General features: G+C 38.5%; 1 protein-coding gene across 5 annotated transcripts in view; it reads right to left on the bottom strand.

Annotated features, from left to right (window-relative positions):
* LOC100025567 (long-chain-fatty-acid--CoA ligase ACSBG2-like) overlaps positions 1-18,972 on the bottom strand; it is a 108,345-nt gene extending 89,373 nt beyond the window's left edge. Inside the window, exons 1-3 of one of the 5 annotated variants that reach the window (XM_016432122.2) lie at positions 18,755-18,972; positions 17,860-17,921; positions 16,794-16,893 (exon numbers count right to left, since the gene is read on the bottom strand). In XM_016432122.2, the coding sequence (XP_016287608.1) occupies positions 16,794-16,815 (22 nt within the window). In that variant the 5' untranslated portion in view covers positions 16,816-16,893; positions 17,860-17,921; positions 18,755-18,972. Of the gene's footprint in view, positions 1-16,793; positions 16,894-17,314; positions 17,376-17,859; positions 17,922-18,754 lie in introns of all 5 variants that reach the window. The other 4 variants (XM_056822546.1, XM_016432124.2, XM_016432123.2 and 1 more) reach the window with 4 other exon arrangements.
* Between the last annotated feature and the right edge of the window lie 2,911 nt (positions 18,973-21,883).

Here is a 21,883-nt window from a genome sequence, read left to right as displayed (position 1 = left end):
TCTCTCTCTCTCTTTCTTTCTTCCTTCCTTCCTTCCTTCCTTCCTTCCTTCCTTCCTTCCTTCCTTCCTTCCTTCCTTCCTTCCTTCCTTTCTTTCTTCTTTCTTTCTTTCTTTCTTTCTTTCTTTCTTTCTTTCTTTCTTTCTTTCTTTCTTTCTTTCTTTCTTTCTTTCTTTCTTTCTTTCTTTCTTTCTTTCTTTCTTTCTTTCTTTCTTTCTTTCTTTCTCTCTTTCTCTCTTTCTCTCTTTCTTTCTTTCTCTCTTTCTCTCTCGTTCTCTCTCTCTTTCTCTCTCTCGTTCTCTCTCTTTCTCTCTTTCTCTCTTTCTTTCTTTCTTTCTCTCTTTCTCTCTTTCTCTCTTTCTCTCTCTCTCTCTCTTTCTCTCTCTCGTTCTCTCTCTCTTTCTCTCTTTCTCTCTTTCTTTCTTTCTTTCTTCCTTCCTTCCTTCCTTTCTTTCCTTCTTTCTTTCTTTCTTTCTTTCTTTCTTTCTTTCTTTCTTTCTTTCTTTCTTTCTTTCTTTCTTTCTTTCTTTCTTTCTTTCTTTCTTTCTTTCTTTCTTTCTTTCTTTCTTTCTTTCTTTCTTTCTTTTTTATTATTAGCTTTCTCTATTGTTAGTTCATCAATTTTTTACCTTATTTGGGTTCTCTATGCATTAAACCATGGAAACAGCTGAAACCTGTGGCACATAATTCCTATTGTGGAGAAGTTTGAAAGGTAGTGAGGATTTTAAAAATGACCAGTCCTCCATTTTGTTTGGTCATATGACAAACCCATAGTGATACTTGAGTGCTCTTGATTGAAGAAGCCTCCTACCTTCTCTATGAAGCATTTGTGGAAATCATCACTTTCTAGGCAATTTGGGATCACTCAGACTCAAATAGTAGCCAAAACAAGTTGGAAATATATCCATCTCTCTGGATTGCTAATTAGCTACCTGTATTTAGGAAAAGGAACACAGGGCAGAAGAGGGGCAATAAAGAACTTGAGATCTACTCTCAGACTCACCTGGGTAAGTGCTCATTGGGTGTTTGTAATTGTCATGGTTTTTGGAGGTGGGGAAGAGAGGATGTCCCCTGTATTCCTTGCAGAATGTTCACAGGCAAGTTAGCATTATTTGAAACCAAAGAGACCACCTCAAAAATGCCTGTCTTCATTTAGTCCTCATCACCTCTTGCATGGAATAGCCTTTTTGATGGTCTTCCTATCAGGTCACCTCTCTAAGTCACCTTTTATACAAGCTGCTAAAATGGTGTTATTAGAGCATAGATCTAACCTTGACATTCCCTTACTCAGGAAAGTCCAGGGGTTCCCTATCACCTTTTGTGAGCAAATATAGACTCCTCTTCTTCTTGGCATTTAAAATTCTTTGCAATGGGACTTTTCTGGTTTAATTTTATATTACTGCCCTTCAGGCACTCTGCAGTAGAGCCATGGCAGAATTCTTGCTGTTCCCCACTTACATATGGCATTCCATCTCCATCTCACATGCCTTTGCATATACTGTCTTCTATGTCTATCATGATGTACCCCTTCCTCACCTCCCTGTCTTGAGAGTCTTTATTTTCCTTCTAAACTGAGCTCAAGTGCTATACTCTACATAAGGGGGTTTCCTAATTATCATCCTTCCACCCCCATAATATAAAGTCTTCCCCCAAAATTATCTGGTTGTTGTCTTGTCCTAAAGACTCATAATAATAACTACCATTTATATATGACTTCATGGTTTTCAAAGTACTTTACAGATTTCATTTGGTCCTCAAACCAACTTGGAAGTAAGCTCTATTATTATCCTCATTCCACTCCTTGAGGGTAAGGGGTTGTTTGAGTTTTATAAAGACAACATTCCTAGTCATAGTGCCTGAAGAATAGAAAGCTCTAAGTGGTTGCTATTTGGGAAAGGAAATGGGAGGAAGGAAAAAGCTCGATTCTGTGCATTCTTACTTGGTAGAGAACAAATAGTTCAAAAAGAACCTTAGATGCTATGTTGATTCTTGGTCAATGTGACCTCAAGTAGTTTGAGCTGGGAGAACCATCTGGTGACTTGCATAGATAGTGTGCCTCAAGCAATTATAACTCTAGGACACACATGAAATTCTGATTCCCTCTAAATGTGCTCTCTATACCTTTGCATAATATTATAGAAAGGGTTTGTGAGCAGCTAAAGCATATCAGAATGCTTTCTCCACAGAATGAGCTAAACTTAGTTCTCTCACTTTGTCTTTCCAGACCTTCTCAGAGGTATCATTTAATTCTCATAACATAAACATGTTTCTTTAGTCCTGGTTAACTGTTGAAGTCTCCTCAGAAAAGAAATTCTCTTCCTCTTCTCTCAATGCCTCTTGCAGATTCCCTTACAGGATGACCATTAATTCACCTAGATTCTGTTCCCTCACTGTTAAAAGTACAACAGCAATAACCAAAGTGTCTATGAGCAGAGGTATTTAAGTAAGATTATACTTGTCACAATGGAAGGTTCATTTAAGAGAGTACTTTGGGGAATGACATTAGTATAAAGAATAGCAAAAAACATCACCAATTCTTCAAAATCATTCTTCAAAAAATGGGGGGAAAAAGAATAGGATTTGACAAAGTCACCTAATTTCCTTTATTTGACAGGTTTACTAGACCAATACCAATCAAACCAAGAGCATTTATTGAGAGCCTACTATATACCAGGCATTGTGTTAAGTGTTGGACATACAAATACAAAAATATTCTTAAATTTATTCCCTTTATTCTCAAAGACCTTAAAAAAAAGATTAAGATTCCCATCTCACACAGATGAGAAGTTCAGGAGCTGCTAAGTGGCATAGATCCACTCTGATCAATCAGCACAGGAGTTTGGACAGCTCTGTTTCTGACCTGCTCTATTTCTGACCAGAGACTCTCCTAAGGCAACTTCATGACCTACTGAGCCTCACCATATTAATACTGAACTTTGTTAAAACACCAATCTGCTAGTCTGATGAAACTCAGCATACTTTTGAACTCAAGAGACTCACTAGCCTCAGACTTTCTAGTAGCAGAGATTATAGGCATGCATCACCATGCCTGGCAAGGGAATTCTATCAGGGAAGACAATATGTACATATATAAGAAGACAAATAGATAGATAGATAGATAGATAGACTACAAAAAATACAAGTTTGTTAGGAAAAGAGGACACTAGTAATTGGGGGAATTAAAACAATTTTTATGTAGAAGATAGTTATAGAGATGCATCTTGAAGAAATAAAGGGATTCTATAAAGTAGAGATTAGAGAGGAAATGTATTCCAGGTATGGAAAGGGAAAAGTAGATGGAAGAGAAAGGTGACAAAAGCAAAGGCAGAGAGACAGGAAACAGAATGCCATTTTGGGGAACATTTCAAAGGCCTGTTTGGCTGTATTTCAAATTATGGGCAGGTGAGTAATGTGTGATAAGACTAAACAGATCAGGAGAAGAGAGTCACCACAATATATCTACATTTTAGTAAAGCATTTAACAATTTCTCCTCTTACTCTTGTAGAAAAGATGGAAACATGATATAGATAATAGTACAAAATTAAATTAACTTACAACTAATTAAAGGACTAGGCCCAAAATGTAATTAACAATGGGCAGAAGTTAATATGGAGGGAATGCTCCAGGGCTATGACATTGGCTTTAACATTTTTATGAAAAACCTAGGGGAAACCTTCAGAGAGAGTCTGAAAATCAAGTTTGAGATGACACAAAGTCAGAAGGGCCTATTAACATATTGGATGACAGAATCAGCATCCAAAAATATCTAGAGAGGCTAGAATAATCTAGTAACATAAAATTTAATAGGGAGTTTGGTTCTGGCAAAAAACAGTCTGTTTTCTAAGGACCAACTTTGATGGAATAGTTCATCACCAGGAGGGTGGCCACTTGGTGTTATTTTTAACTATAGCAACCCATGAAACAAAGAAAAACATACAATAGCCCTCAACATGTGTGGCTCCCTTCTGATTTTGAAGTGATTGATTGTATCAGGATGATGGAAAAGGGGGCAATGATAATACTAATAATCAAAAAGACTTTAGACCACTTGAAAAAATTGACTTGGTTGTTGGTACTGGAATGGTGAGATCCTTGTTCAGTGGCCAACAAGCTGACATACTGTAGGAGAATGAGTCATACCAGTTTTAACATTCTTGCTACAAATGAAATAAGAAGAAAAAAAGGAAAGGAAAACCAAATGGTAAGATGGCTCACAGATACTCAAATGGAAAAGCAAAGAAAGGAATCAGCTGTGGTGTGTATTTATCATTCAGTGAAAGGAAAGAAGAAATAACACTTAATGGGACATTCAGTAATTTTCTATTGCATTACTCACAATAAATATTTGCAAAAAGACCACCATAATTGCAGCTTATGCCTCAAATGAAGAAGTTGAAAAAGGTAGCATCCCAAGCATATTCACATCTATGAAATATAAATGACTGTATGATTACTGTGTCTCCAAGTATAAGGTTATACCAATGAGGCTTGTGAAGGTAACCTTGAACTGGCCATGCGGCCCTTGGCTAAGACAAACTCATTAACATGCTGGGACTCAATTCCCCGGGAAAGCACAGTTTGCAATGTACACGCCCAAAGGTGTTCCCTCTACCTTGCCACCCAATCTTAATTGTCTATACTTTGTGATGTGGTTACTACGTGCTTGGGAGTACGGCCCAAGCAGGACAGGAATAAATTCAGAGGCAAACCCATGAACTTCCTCTTGGCTTTTTCTCCCCTTCCATGGAGCTCCACTGGGCTCCTCAATGACTATGTCTCTCTCTCCTCTTGACCTTCTCCTTCCCCAGGCTGTAACCATCTTGGCCTGCATTCCCTATCTTAATCTCCTCGTCCACCTCGTGTTCCTTTGTTCTCATACTTTCCTATCAAAGGGAGTATCATAGGGATTGCCTGCCCTATTCAAACACTGACTTGTCCGTGTCTTTCATTTCCACCCTGGTTCTCGGTTCCTACCTCTCCTCGGGTTCTATCACAAAGGTGAGCCCCTTCCCTTGTGGGACCCTGCTGGTCAGGGAAGTCCATTAAGGAAAAACCCACAAAAAATTCTAGTGAGGTCTCAGAACTCAAAAAAAAACCCCTTCAAATTGAATTAATATACACGCTTATACTTAGTAATTTCATTGTAATGATAGGAATAGGTGAAAATTATGAGAAACATATCACAAAGCACAAGTTAGAAAAATGAATGAGAGGCTAAAGATTCATAGAAATTACACCAAAAACTAGTGCCTTTATCCCACAAATACTTTCTTCAAGAATGAATCTGGGATTTGAGAGTCAAGATGGCAGCCTAGAAGGAGCAGAAGTTCAGACCTCTGAATACCCTTCCTTACCGATCACAAACTAAATGCTCCTAGGGGACTGAAAATCAAACCTAACAACAAGACAGAGCCAAGGAATCCTCCTGCTGGACTCAATTCAAAAAGTATGCCCCCCCCAAAAAAGCTGGAACCTGAGAACACTCGGGTTTAAGGGGAAGGCAGAAGGAAGGTCCCAGGACCCCTCCCCCCACCCACCTAGAGCACTGAGACTCCAGTGGCAGCATGAAACTTTTGGCAGACAAAGGTGCTGGTCTAGTGGGTGTACTTTGTGGGCAGGGCTATGCCAAGCTCAGAGCATCGAACACAGATGACAGGGAAGGAGCTTGAGAGGGAGAATAGAGCTGGCAGCCTGGCCAGAGCTGTGGAGATTCTCCATATTTGCTCCAGCCTTCCAGGAGGCTTTGGCCTCAGAGCACACCTAGCCCAACCCAGATGAACTTAATCTCATCAAAAGCCTTCAGAACTCAGGGAAGCCCAGGCTCCACACCCCTCCTTCATTGACTGCTGGACTTTAATCCAATCAAAATTCTCCAGAACACCAGGAAGCTCAAACCCCCAACAACCCTTTCCCAGAGACTGCACTGAGAGATCTTCTGTCAAAGCTCCAAGAGGGGAGATTGACAGAAGCCCCCAAAACCAAAAAAATGAGAGGAGCAAGAGCACAGACAAATACGGGGAGCAAAGAGGGGGTGAATATGAGCAAACAACAGAAAAAGAAGAAAGAAATTACAATAGACAGCTTCTATACAGTAAACAGAACAGAGAGGGAGGGATCAACAAGCAATAAATCAGAAATCCCAGCAAAATGGATACAGACTGTGAAAGAACTCAAAATGCAATTCAAAACCCAATTAAGAGAGGCTGACGACAATTGGGAAAAGAACTTAAAAACTAAGATAAGTCATCTGGAAACAGAGGCACTTGAACTAAAATGAGAAAATAGTGTCTTGAAAGCCAAAATCAACCAGCTGGAAAATGAGGCAAAGGAGATGAAAGATGAGGCAAAGAAGATGAAAAATGAGGCAAAGGAGATGAAAGATGAGGTAAAGAGGATGAAAGATGACCTCCACAGAAAATCAGACCAGAAAGAGAAGGATGACCAAAAAGCCTTGGATGAAATCCAGTCTTTAAGAATCAGAATACAAGAACTAGAATTAAGTGACCTCACAAGGCAGCAGGACACCATAAAACAAAACCAAAAGAATGAAAAAATTTGACAAAAATATGAAGCATCTCATTCACAAAACAGAGGATTTAGAAAATCATTTAGAGATAATTTAAGAATCATTGATCTACCAGAAGACCGTGACAAAAGAAAAATCCTGGACACAATACTACAGGAAATTATTCAAGAAAACTGCCCCAATATTCTAGAACAAGAGGGAAAAGTAGAGATTGAAAGAATCCACAGATCACCTCCTGTACTCAATCCCCAACTGACAACACCCAGGAATGTTATAGCCACATTCAAGAACTATCAGACCAGAGAAAAGATATTACAAGCTGCCAAGAAGAAGTCATTCAGATACCATGGAACCACAGTGAGGATAATGCAGGATCTGGCTGAAGTACCAAAAGGCATAGAATATGATATTCCATAAAGCAAAGGAACTAAGTCTACAACCAAGAATCAACTACCCAGCAAAACTGATTCTATTCTTACAGGGGAAAGTATGGTCATTCAACAAAATAGAAGAATTCCAAGAATTTGCAAAGAAAAGACGAGACCTGAACAGAAAAGTTGATGTCCAAGCACAGAACTCAAGAGAATCACCAAAAGGTAATTTAAAAGAGGGAAAAAAGAAAAACAAAACAAAATAACAAAAAAAAAATTTAAGAGACTCAATAAGTTAAAATGATATGTATCCCTATAAGAAAAGAGGTCATTGGTCTTAAAAACTGTTGTTATCACCTGGGCAGCCAGAAGAATTACACTTAGAGGGAACAGTGACAAACTTTATAGGATGAAAGGACAAGATATAAATAGGTACATAGATATATGCATGCATAAATACACATACATGTGTGTGTGTATATACATACATATATATATACATATATATATATATATATATACAACTAGAGCTAAATAAAAGAGGCTAACACTAAAAGAAATGAGAAAAGAAACAAATGGGGGTAAATTTATATGTCACAAGGAAGCTCATGGCAGGAGGGGGGAGAACATCAATACACTGGAAGGGTAAAGAGGTTGGAGATAGTAAATACTCAACTCTTACGTGCTTTGAAATTGACCCAAAGAGGGAAGAACAATCCAATCCATTGGGGCAGAGAATAGATTTGTGCCTTATAGGGGAGAAGGGTAATAAACGGACTGGTGGGGAGGGAAGCAGTACAAGGGAGGGAGATGGTGTGTGTGTGGGGGGTAATTTTAGAAAGACTACAGGGAAAATAAGGGAGGAATAAGAAGGGATAGGGTAGAAAGGGAAGTAAAATAAGGGTGGGAACTAGGAGGACTGATTAAAAATAAACATTGGTATAGAAGGAAATAGTGAAAGAAGAAAAGGCAGGACCAGGAGTAGAAATCAAAATGCCAGGAAATACACAGCTAGTAATCATAACTCTGAATGTGAATGGAATGAACTCACCCATAAAATGCAAGTGAATAGCAGAGTGGATTAGAATCCAAAACCCTACCATATGCTGTCTACAAGAAACACACATGAGGAAGGTAGACACACATAGGGTGAAAGTGAGAGGATGGAGCCAAATCTATTGGGCATCAACTGATAAAAAGAAGGCAGGAGTCACAATCATGATATCTGACAAAGCCAAAGTAAAAATGAACCTAGTTAAAAGAGATAGGGGAGGTAATTACATACTGATAAAAGGCAGTATAGACAATGAGGAAATATCCATACTCAACATGTATGCACCAAATGGCATAGCATTCAAATTTCTAAAGGAGAAACTAGTGGAGCTCAAGGATGAAATAGATAGAAAATCTATACTAGTGGGAGACCTGAACCTTCCTCTATCCGCACTAGATAAAACAAACCAAAAAATAAATAAGAAAGATGTTAGAGAAGTGAATGAAATCTTAGAAAAATTAGAGTTAGTAGACATGTGGAGAAAAATAAATAGGGACAAAAAGGAATATACCTTCTTTTCAGCAGCACATGGCACATTCACAAAAAATTGACCATGTATTAGGGCATAAAAACTTTGCAAACAAGTGCAAAAGAGCAGAAATAATAAATGCAACCTTCTCAGATCACAATGCAATGAAAATAATAATTAGTAAGGGTACATGGAGAGATAAATAAAAAATTAATTGGAAATTAAACAATATGATTCTCCAAAACTGGTTAGTTAAAGAACAAATTGTTGAAACAATTAATAACTTCATTGAAGACAATGACAATGATGAGACATCCTTTCAAAACCTATGGGATGCAGCCAAAGCAGTACTCAGGGGAAAATTTATAACCTTGAGTTCATATAATAACAAATTAAGAAGGGTAGAGGTCAATGAATTGGGCATGCAAATTAAAAAACTAGAAAGTGAACAAATTTAAAATCTTCATATGAAGACTAAATCAGAGATCCAAAAAATCAAAGGAGAAATTAATAAAATTGAAAGTCAAAGGATTATTGATTTAATAAATAAGACCAGAAGCTGGTACTTTGAAAAAACAAATAAAATAGACAAAGTACTAGTCAGTCTAATCAAAAAAAGGAAAGAAAAAAACCAAATTGGCAGTATCCAACATGAAAAGGGAGACCTCGCCTCAAATGAAGAGGAAATTAAGGCAATCATTAAAAACTACTATGCCCAATTATATGGCAACAAATATGGCAATCTAGGTGATATGGATGAATACTTACAAAAATATAAATTACCTAGACTAACAGAGGAAGAAGTAAATTACCTAAACAACCCCATATCAGAAAAAGAAATTGAACAAGCCATCAAAGAACTCCCTAAGAAAAAATCACCAGGTCCAGATGGATTCACAAATGAATTATATCAAACAGTCAAGGAACAAGTAATCCCAATATTTTACAAGCTATTTGACAGAATAAGCAAAGAAGGAGCTCTACCAAATTCATTTTACAACACATAGTACTGATCCCAAAGCCAGGCAGGTCAAAAACAGAGAAAGAAAACTATAGATTAATCTCCTTAATGAATATAGATGCAAAAATCTTAAATAGGATACTAGCAAAAAGACTCCAGCAAGTGATCACAAGGGTTATTCACTATGACCAGGTAGGTTTCATACCAGGAATGCAAGGATAGTTCAATATTAGGAAAACTATCCACATAATTGACCATATTAACAAGCAAACCAACAAAAATCACATGATGAGCTCAATAGATGCAGAAAAAGCCTTTGATAAAATACCACACCCATTCCTATTGAAAACACTAGAAAGCATAGGAATAGAAGGGATCTAAAACCATCAGCAAACATCATCTGCCATGGGAATAAACTAGAAGCCTGCCCAATAAGATCAGGAGTGAACAAGGATGCCCATTATCATCTCTATTATTTAACATTGTACTAGAAACACTAGCAGTAGCAATTAGAGAAGAAAAAGAAATTGAAGGTATTAAAATTGGCAATGAGGAGACCAAACTATCAATCTTTGCAGATGATATGATGGTTTACTTAAAGAATCCTAGAGAATCAATCAAAAAGCTAGTTGAAACAATCAACAATTTTAGCAAAGTTGCAGGATACAAAATAAACCCACATAAATCATCAGCATTTCTATATCTTTCCAATACATCTCAACAGTAAGAGTTAGAGAAATTCCATTTAAAACCACCCTAGACAATATAAAATACTTGGGAATCTATCTGCCAAAACAAACACAGGAACTATTTGAACACAACTACAAAACACTCTCCACACAATTAAAACTAGATCTAAACAATTGGAAAAACATTGATTGCTCATGGGTGGGACAAGCTAACATAATAAGAATGACAATCCTACCCAAATTAATTTACTTATTTAGTGCCATACCCATTGAACTACCAAAAAAGTATTTTACTGAATTAGAAAAAAATAACAAAGTTCATTTGGAAGAGCAAAAGATCAAGGATATCCAGGGAAATCATGAAAAAAAAATGCAAAGGAAGGAGGACTTGCAGTCCCAGATCTCAAACTATACTATAAAGCAGTGGCTATCAAAACAATTTGGTACTGGCTATGAGACAGAAAAGAGGATCAGTGGAATAGATTTGGGGTAAATGACCTCAGCAAGACAGTCTATGATAAACCCAAAGCTCCCAGTTTTGGGGACCAAAACCCACTTTTTGATAAAAACTCCTGGGAATATTGGAAGACAGTATGGGAGAGATTAGGTCTGGATCAACATCTCACACCCTACACCAAGATAAACTCAGAATGGGTGAACGACCTGAATATAAAGAAGGAAACTATAAGCAAATTAGGCTAACATAGAATAGTATACTTGTCAGATCTTTGGGAAAGGAAGGACTTTAAAACCAAGCAAGAGCTAGAAAACACCACAAAATGTAAAATCAATAATTTTGATTACATCAAATTAAAAAGGTTTTGCACAAACAAAACTAATGCATCCAAAATTAGAAGGGAAGCAACAAGTTGGGAAACAATCTTCATTACAAAAACCTCTAACAAAGGTCTCATTACCCAAATTTATAAAGAGCTAAACCAGTTGTATAAAAAATCAAGCCATTCTCCAATTGAAATATGGGCAAGGGACATGAATAGGCAATTTTCAGTTAAAGAAATCAAAACTATTAATAAGCATATGAAAAAGTGTTCTAAATCTTTTATAATCAGAGAAATGAAAATCAAAACAACTGAGGTATCACCTCACACCTAGCAGATTGGCTAACATGACAGCAAAAGAAAGTAATGAATGTTGGAGGGCATGTGGCAAAGTTGGGACATTAATTCATTGCTGGTGGAGCTGTGAATTGATCCAACCATTCTGGAGGGCAATTTGGAACTATGCCCAAAGGGCAATAAAAGAATGTCTTCCCTTTGATCCAGCCATAGCACTGCTGGGTTTGTACCCCAAAGAGACAATAAGGAAAAAGACAAGAATATTCATATCTACTTGCTCTTTGTGGTGGCAAAAAATTGGAAGATGAGGGGATGCCCTTCAATTGGGGAATGGCTGAACAAATTGTGGTATATGCTGGTGATGGAATACTATTGTGCTCAAAAGGAATAATAAAGTGGAGGAATTCCATGGGGACTGGAACAACCTCCAGGAATTGATGCAGAGTGAGAGGAGCAGAACCAGGAAAATATTGTACACAGAGATTGATATACTGTGGTATAATAGAATGTAATAAACTTCTCCATTAGTGGCAATGCAATGACCCTGAAGAACTTGGAGGAACCTATAAGAAAAACCACTATCCAGAGGAAACACTGTGGGAGTAAAAATACCAAAGAAAAGCAACTGCTTGAATACATGGGTTGAAGGGATATGGTTGGGGATATAGACTCTAAATGAACATCCTCGTGTAAACAAGAACATGAAAACAGGTTCTGATCAAGGACACAAGTAATACTCAATGAAATTGCTCATTGGCTGCAGGAAGAGTGGGTGGAGGGGAGAGAGGGAAATAATGTGATTATTGTAACCAAGGAATAATGTACTAAATTGACTAAATAAACTTATTCAAATGTAAAAATTAAATAAAATTAAAAAAAAATTTTTAAAGACTGAAACTGGTATACTCTAGACATTGTAAGCCATGAACAATATATTCATGCTGAAAAAATAGACTGAATATATTTATAGATGGGGGGAAATGTATTGGAGTAGATGGTCAATCTGAATCAGATGAACATGTCCAGTCAAGCAGCAGACTTTTTAAAGCAGAGATCAGAATTAATCAAAATATATCAGAAAAAAAGACAATGAGAAAATATATAGCTCTCAATTTAAATAACTCAATCCTAAACTACTTGAATATATAATTTAGGAGGAGAAATGGATAATGAAGAGCAGAAATGGGATTAACACCAATGATAATTTTAGACAGAAGATTAAACAAAATAAATCAGTGATCCCATTTGCAGATGACAGTAGGCTGGCTTTTTTGACACTTTTCTCTACTGAATCTCTTCCTACTATGCCTCAATCTCCTTTCCTGGATCTTTATTCAGGTAAAGATTACTATTCATAGATGTCCCCAAGACTCAGTGCTGGACCCTCTTCCCTTCTCTCTCTCTGCTATTTCACTTGGTGAGTTCATAAACTCCTATGTATTCATTATACATCATTATCATCTCTATGCTGAAGCTTCTCCAATCTATTTATCCAATCTCTCCTAACCACCAAGCTCTCATCTTTGACTACTAGCCCCATTGAATTCAATGTCACATAGACATTTTAAATTCTACACATCCAAAATGGAATTCATTTACTTTTTCTCTCTTTTCTTTTTCCTCTCTTCATTATTTTCCTATTATTGTGGAGGGCAGCACCATTCTCTGTCACTCAGGTTTGAAATCTTAGTATCATCCTCAACTCTTCACTATCTCTCAGCCTCCATATTTAATCAGTTGCCAAATCCTATCAAATCTACCTTCAAAACATCTTTCATATATGCCCATCTTTCCTTTGACACTGCCACTACCCTGCTGCAACCCCTCATTCACCTTACTCCTGAACTCTTACAATTACCTGTCCATCTCCCTGCCTCAACTTTCCCCAGTCCAGCTTCTCTGTTCAGCGGTCAAAGTGATCTCCATGAAGCACATCTGCCCATCTCGTCTCTACCTTCCCATCACCACCATTCAATAAACTCTATTGGCTCCTTATTGCCTCCAGTATCAAATATAAAACCCTTTGTCTGGACTTTAAAGCCTTTCATTACTTGACCCCTTCCTACCTTTTCCGTCATTTTATAACCTATTCTCTCCCTATCCCTACTCTGCAATCTGGTAACATTGGCCTCCATACTGTTTTGCCCACAAGATATTCCAAACTCCAAACTCCAGGTACCTTTATTGGTTGTCCTCCAAGTCAAGAATATTCCCTCTCCTAAACTCTACCTTCCAGCTTCTCTGGTTTCCTTAAAGTTGCAGCTGAAATTTCACCTTTTTAAAAAGGCTTTCCCAATTTTCCCTTAATGCCTTCCCACTATTGACCATTTTTAATTCATCCTGTATATCTTGTTTGTATATGGTTGTCTCTGTGTTATCTTCACCATTAGACTGTGAGCTCCTTGAGAGCAGGGGATTGTCTTTTGCCTTTCTTTGTAACTCAGGTGCTTAGTACATAAAAAAAAAACAAACCACTTAGTATGTGCTTATTGGCTCACTGATTGATAGTATTAACCTCTAAAATCCTGTAGTCACCTTTAAAATTTTCTTTAAATTTTTTTCTTAAACCCTTACCTTCTGTCTTAGCATTAATTCATTTTTAAAAAACATAAACCTTCTGTCTTGGAATACATACTAAGTATTGGTTCCTAGATAAACGAGTGGTAAAAAGTAGGCAATTGGGGTCGAGTGACTTACCCAGGATCACACAACTAAAATGTATCTGAGGCAGATTTGAACCCAGGACCTCCCATTTCCAGGCCTGGCTCTCTATCCACTGTGCTACAGCTCACTCCCCCAAGTATCTCCTGAAAAAGATCTCTAACCATTTGAAAGAATTCGACATGACCATGCATAGAGAAGTGCTCAAATAACAGATGGAGAATGTCTATTGCCCTAAATCATAATATGCAGTTGAAAAGCCAATATATAAATTTGTCCCTTATTATGTATACCAGCATAGATTGTATATGAGTGAATAATAAATTGGACCCAGAATTGCACCAGAGAAGGACTGTGAATCAGATTGCAAAGTTCATTAAATGACATTGGAGTCACCTAAAATAGAAATTATCTTTAAATATAGATATTAGGAGTGCTATATGGGAGCCAATCATGGAACACAAATCTCCAAAGAATTGAATGTTAATATCAGAGAGCAATGGAGAGTTTCAGGGTAGGTGTGAACAGGAATCAACCTAGAAAAAATGAAAAAGTTCCAGAATTCTAATGGATTACAAGCTCAATAAGAACTATTAAGAACTCTCAGCTAAGCAAATTGCAAGATGTCCCAAGATGGGCTATTTAAATATGGTGAGTTTACACTCATTCATTCACCCAGGTCAGGATATGTTGACTATAGCCTAATGGGGAAGAGGAGGGAGAGGAGATACATGTCTCAAAGTACTCCAAGTACATGGAAGAAATATAAGTGAAGGACTGTTATAGTTTTCCCTGGGAGGTTCACACAGGAAATATTATGTTCAGTTCTAGGTACTATGTTTTTGTTGGGAGTTTTTTTGACACTGGGATCTCTCTGTCTCACCCAGAATGGAAGTGCAGCAACATTCACAGTCCAGATTCTAGTACTTATCAGCACAAAAGCTTTGATCTACTCCATCTTTTGACCCATGATAGTTCACCCCTCCTAGGGTGGGGTGGTGATCCTCCTCTTCTGGGGGTTCATCATATTAATGCCACACTTATTTTGGATAACTAATCTATTGTCTTTAGTCCTATTATAATTCAGCTAAGGCAATCCATCAACATCCTTCTCCCCATTAGCTGGATTTATGCCTGGGTGAGCACTGAATTTTTCAAAGGACATCAACAAGCTGAATCAGATTCAGAGGAGTGAGATCAGGATGGTGGAGGAAAAAAGAACATGACATGAGAGGAGATTTATGGGAGAAAATGGGGATACTTACCCTGAAGAGAAGATTTAGCTATCTACAAGGTTTTGAAAGGCTGTTATGTAGAAGGTTTAGACTTCTTTTACTTGGCCTCTCCTTTCTCTACCACCCCAGTATGTTCCTACCCACTTATATTACTGTCATAAGCTCTGGAATCCCCCCCCCCATTCATCTTTCACATGTTACTAAAATTAAATAAAAATATCTCTCTTTCCCTATTCCTGGGACAGAAGTTGTTTTTTTTTTTTAAGCAAATTTTCCATAAATAGCCCAACAATTTTTGCAACAAGGCAAGTGGATAGGGAGAAGGTATGCCTTCTTGAACCCTAAGACTCAGTTGGGAGGTGCAAGAGGGAGCAAAGAAACAGTAACATGTTATTCATGATTCCGGCCAAGAATAAGAATATTAGAAAGAAGTGAGAACACAATGGCTTGGAAAGTCTTCTTCAGTGGATGGATGGTAGAACCTCAGTATGAAAACACACCCTCTTTAGGGAGACCTAAATAAGTTGATGCACTGGAATCAAAAAAGAGCTGTAACATCCAAGCATGGGGTAATCCCTCAGCAGCCAGCTGCTCAAGATTTGGCCCCATCTGCTTGAGGACAACACTAAGAAAAATTCAGGGCACCATCGAGAAATTGGAAAGGTGACAAGATGCAAAGAGCACCAACAGGGAATAAGTCACCATCAAAGAAAAAGAACAGGGCAGAGTATTGACATGGAGGACTAAATTCTGACATTCCTACCTTCTGGGGTTCCCTCCAGGATAAAACTCTAAATTATGAAAACCCTACAGAGAAAGTACAGGAAGGAAGATGAAGGGACTCCCTTGGGCTCAGACCAAAGCTCCTTTCTGTGTCTTTTAGGGTTGAATATTTTGACCCTTGTAAGAGAAATTGATAGCTAGGTTTGGGGGGTGACTTCCAGTTACTGATGTCCCCAAGTTTTACTCAGTTAGGAGTCAGCAATCCAGATTAAAGGAGAGGTCCCTAAAGTGTTCTTAGACACTTGTGTTATCAGGAAGAATTCTTTGACCTAAGGTTCAGTTTATGATTCCGAACATGATGTTTGAAAAATGTTTGTTGAATGAATTGATGAATCATAAGCAATTTTTTCTCAGAATGAGAAATCTTCATTTCTTTTTTTTTCAGTCCTCCAAAGTTCCCCAAATACTTTATTATTCTAATACTACAGTACTAGTACTGTATTAGTACTGTACTACAGTACTACTCTAGTACTACAGATCCCATCTTCCAAACCCAACAAAATAACATTTATGGACTTTATCAAGTTTTAAAGCCCCCAAAGCTTTAGGGCCAAATACATTTGGGCAATAACTAGTCTAGTTCCATTATCCACTGGGTGAAGGGAACTCCACCTCCCAGGATCCTGCATTTAGGTCTGACCTGCTTCCCTGTGTTCTGGCATGGATCAGGACAGTGACCTAGGCAGGAAAGGATCAGATTAAGTATCAGGGTGAGGTATTGGTGTTTCAGGAAGTGCTCCCTCTCTCTGACTCTATGCTCTCTATTTCACTCAAGTTTGCAGTGGAAGGACAGAGGTTGAAAGAGAGCCATGTAGAGGAGATCCCGCGTGGCTTTCTCTATCTGTCTGCCTTCTCTTATTCAAGTAAGTATTAAAAAACTCTATGGAAATTAAGGACCTGAGTTTAATTTAATCTTAACACTATCCAATATGTACTTAGTGATAGAGACTTTTATAGAAATAAACTCACTTTGTTGATTTGCTTGAGTCATGTCTAGTTGGTTTTCTCCTCCTTTCCTCAAATCGTTGGAAGATTTCTCTTTGTAGCAGCATTGATGTTGTTCTCAGAACTGCATGGTACAGAGCAAAACTGGGCTTAGAAACAGTAGTATCCATTCCAGGCCTGGTTTTGTCTCTCCCCTACCCTCAGCCCAGCCCAAGGAAGGCTGCCTTAGTTGGTGAACTACCAGGAGATGAGCATTAGAGATAGATGTCTCCTTGAACAGCCCAGTGGCATCTTAGTGATGGGTTTGGTTTGATGAATTTGGAAAATTTAATATTTCCTCATTTCCTATGGATTAATTTCTATGGTCATGTAAATATAATGTATGCTTGCATATTACTTTTTCCTCTTTTTCTTTTCTTTTTTTTTCCAATTAACATTCTCTCTCCCTCACGTCTCTCTTCCCCCATTCCCCTGATCTAATTCAACTCATAGAGGGAAAAGAGTAATGGATAGGACCTTGGTTGGAGCACTGTTCTGCTACTTACTAGCTGTGCAGCCTTGGTTGGATAAGTCTCTTCCACTTTCTGAATCTGTTATTCATCTCATCTATAAAATGCAGAGATTAATCAAGGCTTTTTCAACTCTAAATCCCAAAAGCTCATAACTATGGAACAGATAAATGACCCCTTCCAACTCTAACATGCTATAGTTCTGGAGTCCAGAATTTTCTACCTAAGCTCAGGACAGGGCTGATTTTTTGGTAACTTTACTGCACACAAGGGGTAGATCTCTTAGGTTATTTGGATATTGTTCTTCTGTCCTCTGGATATTCCACCAAAACACCCCCAGAATATAAGAGTTGTTGGTTAGATTTAGAGCTGGGCTTGGAGTCTGGAAGTCGTAGATTCAAATTTTTACTTTGTGACTAAATACAAATCATAGGGGGAGGAGGGTGGGGAAGAGGCAGGGAGGAAGGAAGGAAGGAAGGAAGGAAGGAAGGAAGGAAGGAAGGAAGGAAGGAAGGAAGGAAGGAAGGAAGGAAGGAAGGAAGGAAAGGAGGAGACAGAAGAAAACATTTAATAAGGCTTACTATATGTGCCAGACTCCATTTTAAGTGCTTTCCAAATGTCTTAGTTGATCCTCACAACAAACCTGTGAGGTAGATGCTGTTATTATTTCCACTTTTTTTTTTTTTTACAAATAAAAAAACTGAAGCATGCAGATGTTTAGTGACTTGCCTAGAGTTACATGTCATAGTAAGTGGCTGAATCCGAATTTGAACTCAGGTCTTTCTGACTCAAGACCCAGAGCTCTATACATTGCACGACCTGGCTATTTCTATCTATATAACCCCAAGATTTCACCCTTTGCTTTCATGAGTTAAAACTGAGAGAGACTGAACTACTTAGATTTGTTACCTCATTGAGAAAACAAGGTAAAATATACTTCTTATGACCTTGGGGCCTTGGGAAAAGTGATTTTCTAAGATCCAATTTCCCCATTTGCAAAACTGTTATTTCTTTCTTTCCCAGACCAATGTAGGGAGCTTCCCATCCACAATTATTTGGGCATTTACTAATCTTAAAGAGTTTCCCAGGGTCCTGAGAGGTTAAATAATCTGCCCAAAGTCACACAACTCTTATATGTCAGAGATGGGACTCAAAAATCCAGGACTTCCTGCGCCAATCCTCTATCTCCTATGCTGACTATCTTATCGACTGTAAAATAAAGGGATTAAACAAGATATTCTTTAAGGACCCTTCCAGTACTATATTCTACGATCCTATAAATGAGCATTATAGGACAACCTAAGGACTAGGTGGGTCTGGTTCCTTGACAAAGGCCTGATGTCCTTGTTGTTCATACCTAGTGAGAAGGAATTAGCCATTCTTAAAAGTTTAAGCTTTTAGATTGGGCAAATCCTGATGGCCTTGGTCATATGTAACCCCCCCCCCCCAATTCCTGGGGCTATGTGCCCTCAGTACCTGTTTCTTCATGGACTGTGGATACCTGGGAACCTCAGGAGGAGAACCTCAGGTTCTCCCTTCCACAAGCTTTACTTCCTTCACAGGAATGATGGATAACATCCTTCTTCTTTCCTGGCTCTGGTCACTGCTGGTAATCAGAAGACATGGTAGTAATAGGAAGATGAATCCCTTTATGGCCTTTGAAGGGGAACTCATAGACTCTCAGAACTTTCCAGGCCAGCCAGCACTTGTGACATCACTGTGACCTTTCTCTCCCCAGTCTATCCCATAGTGAGCTACATGTAGCCCAAAGGGGCACAATGGTTCCAGAACAGCTCTTTGATATCTCTTAGCATCACCAGACCCCCTTGCCAAAAGACCCTCTGCCTTCTACCAGGTAATTGTTACTAAAGAATTCTAGGGTCCCCCATGTCACATGTCTTTAATGAAAGAGTCAACAAAGTAAATAGAAAGAACTCAGGATTTGGAGCCAGATCATTTGATTTTGTATCCTGACTTCCTGTGTATCGTTGGGCAATTTATTTATTTCTCATCCATGAAATGGGAGACTTAGGCATGATGGCCTCAAAGCCTTCTGGTTCTAGACCCTATAAATGAAACAGGAAGTCTAAGATGCTTACTGCAAAGAGAACTAAGATAAATGTTACCTCTAAGATATTGGCCATAGGTCTGTAGTTAAGCCAGATGACCTGCACTAGGGAGATGTGGTCAGGTAGTGGGAGAGAAAAGAGACCTGGGATTCTAAACCCAGTTCTGCTATTAACTCATTATATTATACTAAGCAGGTCACTTTCCCCCTTAGTGCCTTGGTTCTCCCTTCTGGAAAATGGGGATAAAAATACAGAGTCATGAAAAAAGTGTTTTGCAAATGTTAATGTGCCAGACAGTAATAATATTAGTGATGATTGAGATCACATTAACATGTTGCTATTGTTGTTTAGTTGTTTTCAGTCAGTTCTGATTCTTTGAGATACAAGTTGGAATTTCCTTGGCAAAGATGTTGGAATGGTTGGCCATTTCCTTCCACAGCCCAATTTTTTGTTTTTTGTTTTATTTTTTACTGATGAGGAAATGGAGGTAAATAGGGTTAAGTGACTTGCCATGGGTCAGAGAGCTTAATAAATGTCTTGACCTTAGTTTTGAGCTCACAAAGATAAGTCTTTCTGATTCCAAGCCCAGTGCTCTGTCCATTATGCCCCCTAGCTGCCCACATTAACATGGCACTATATAATTATAAGATAGTGTTTTTATTAGAGGTGATTTCCTGACTTAGTCTCTTCCCATTCTAATCCATCCTTCACTCAATTGCCATAATAGTCTTCCTAATTTACTTCTCTGACTTAAGAACTCCTTTTCAGTGGCCCTCGATAGCCTACCAAAGAAAATATAAATTCCCAATCTTAGCATCCAAGACCCTCCATAATTTGGGCTCATTCAACTTTTCTAGGTTTACTTTACAGGATTCCCCTGTTCCCATAGTCTAAGACCCAGCCCAAAGGCATCATTCCCCACTTCCTGCTCTCATCCTGTCCTTCCTCTTTCATCTGTATTCCTCTACTCACATCATTTCTCATTCAGGGAATACTCTCATTCCAAAGAATCAAGGAATCTCAGAGTTGGAAGGTATCTCAGAGATCCAATCCAAAGATCCAATCCATTGTCGTAAAAATTATCTCTACATCATGCCCACCAAATGGTCATCTATCTCCAATGATGGAGAACTCAATAACTCCTGAGGTAGCACATCCCTCTATGGGACAGCTCTATTTGTTAAAAAAAAAAACAAAACAGTTTGTATTAGATCTAACCCCAGACTACCCATTGACAACTTCTACCCATGATTCCTAGTCTGCCCTGTTGAATTAAGAAAAATAAATGGAATCATTCCTCCACACGACAGCATTTTGAGTACTTGAAGGCAATGATCATGAATGCCTACCCTAGGCTACTCTGAAAGATCCCCATCTCCTCCGTCCATTGAAGTCCCTCCCTTCCTCCAAGGTGCAACTAAAGAGTGAAGCCCTTCCCAGACCCTTTCTTTCCCCACTTCCACCTTGGGTTAAAGCTATGTCCTCATCAAATTTCTCCAAACATTTTGGGTACTTCTCTGAATCAGTTATTACTTATGTGCCTTTCTCTGCCTTTCATTTATAAACTCCTTATTGCAACCTACAGCAAACCTCATAAGAGGTTTTATAACCTTATAAGAGATTAGGGAAACAATAGTTGCTTAATAAATGTTTGACAATTAATTATGCATAGGGATAACTGAATATTCTTTGAGTATGGTGGCCCATCTTTTCTCCCAACTTCTCAGCAAAAAGCTCCATAAAGGAATCCCAGATTTAGAACTGGAAAGAAACTTAAGAGGTCATTGAGTTCAGTCTCCTTTTTTGATAGTGTTGCAAACTTAGATTCAGAGAAGGTTCAGTGACTTGGCTAGGATTAAATGGCAAGCAAAGACCAGAAGCAAGATTCAAACCCCTGTCTTCCTGACTTCCAGCCCAATGCTCTAGCCACCACACCATCCTATCCATTCAGGGGCACAAAGAACCCTGTTGTGTCTTGATTCAAGCCATATATTCAGAATTCATAAGGCTCCAGCTTTATGTTGTACATTGAGGTGGCATATGAATGCTCAAGGTGGAAGAAAGCTGGCCATTGGTCAACAGATCCATGATAGCACAAGCACCTGTAAAGGACTGAGTATCTAAAGGATTTAAATCTGGAGGAGAAAGTCAAGATCTTCCATGGAGAGAAGGGACTTACCCAGCTCAAAAGATAGTAAATAGGAGCGTCAGGGTTTGAACTTGGGAGTCCTGACTCTAAATTCAGGCTCTTGCCATGAAACTGTGGCTGCTTTCTGACAGTATTTCCTACAAGACAACAGCTACCCAAACCCCTGGGAAAGAGCTTCCCAGAGAGCCAATTCAAAAAAAGGGCTTCAGAAGGCCATAGAAGGAATGGTCAATGGAGCAGAGATGACTGGGAGAGCCACTGCTGAACAAGGAAGAGTACTGAGAGAGAAATGTATTAATTCCCACAGGGAGAAGCCTGAACCTCACCAGGTCACAGTCTTAGTACATGGTTCTTGGTAGCTATTGGATCTCCATAAGCTGACCATAT

The sequence above is a fragment of the Monodelphis domestica genome, chromosome 3 (genome assembly GCF_027887165.1).
Source record: "Monodelphis domestica isolate mMonDom1 chromosome 3, mMonDom1.pri, whole genome shotgun sequence".
Classification (NCBI taxonomy): domain Eukaryota; kingdom Metazoa; phylum Chordata; class Mammalia; order Didelphimorphia; family Didelphidae; genus Monodelphis; species Monodelphis domestica.
Note: the sequence above shows the minus strand (reverse complement) of the source record. Positions and strands in the feature narration are given on the sequence as shown.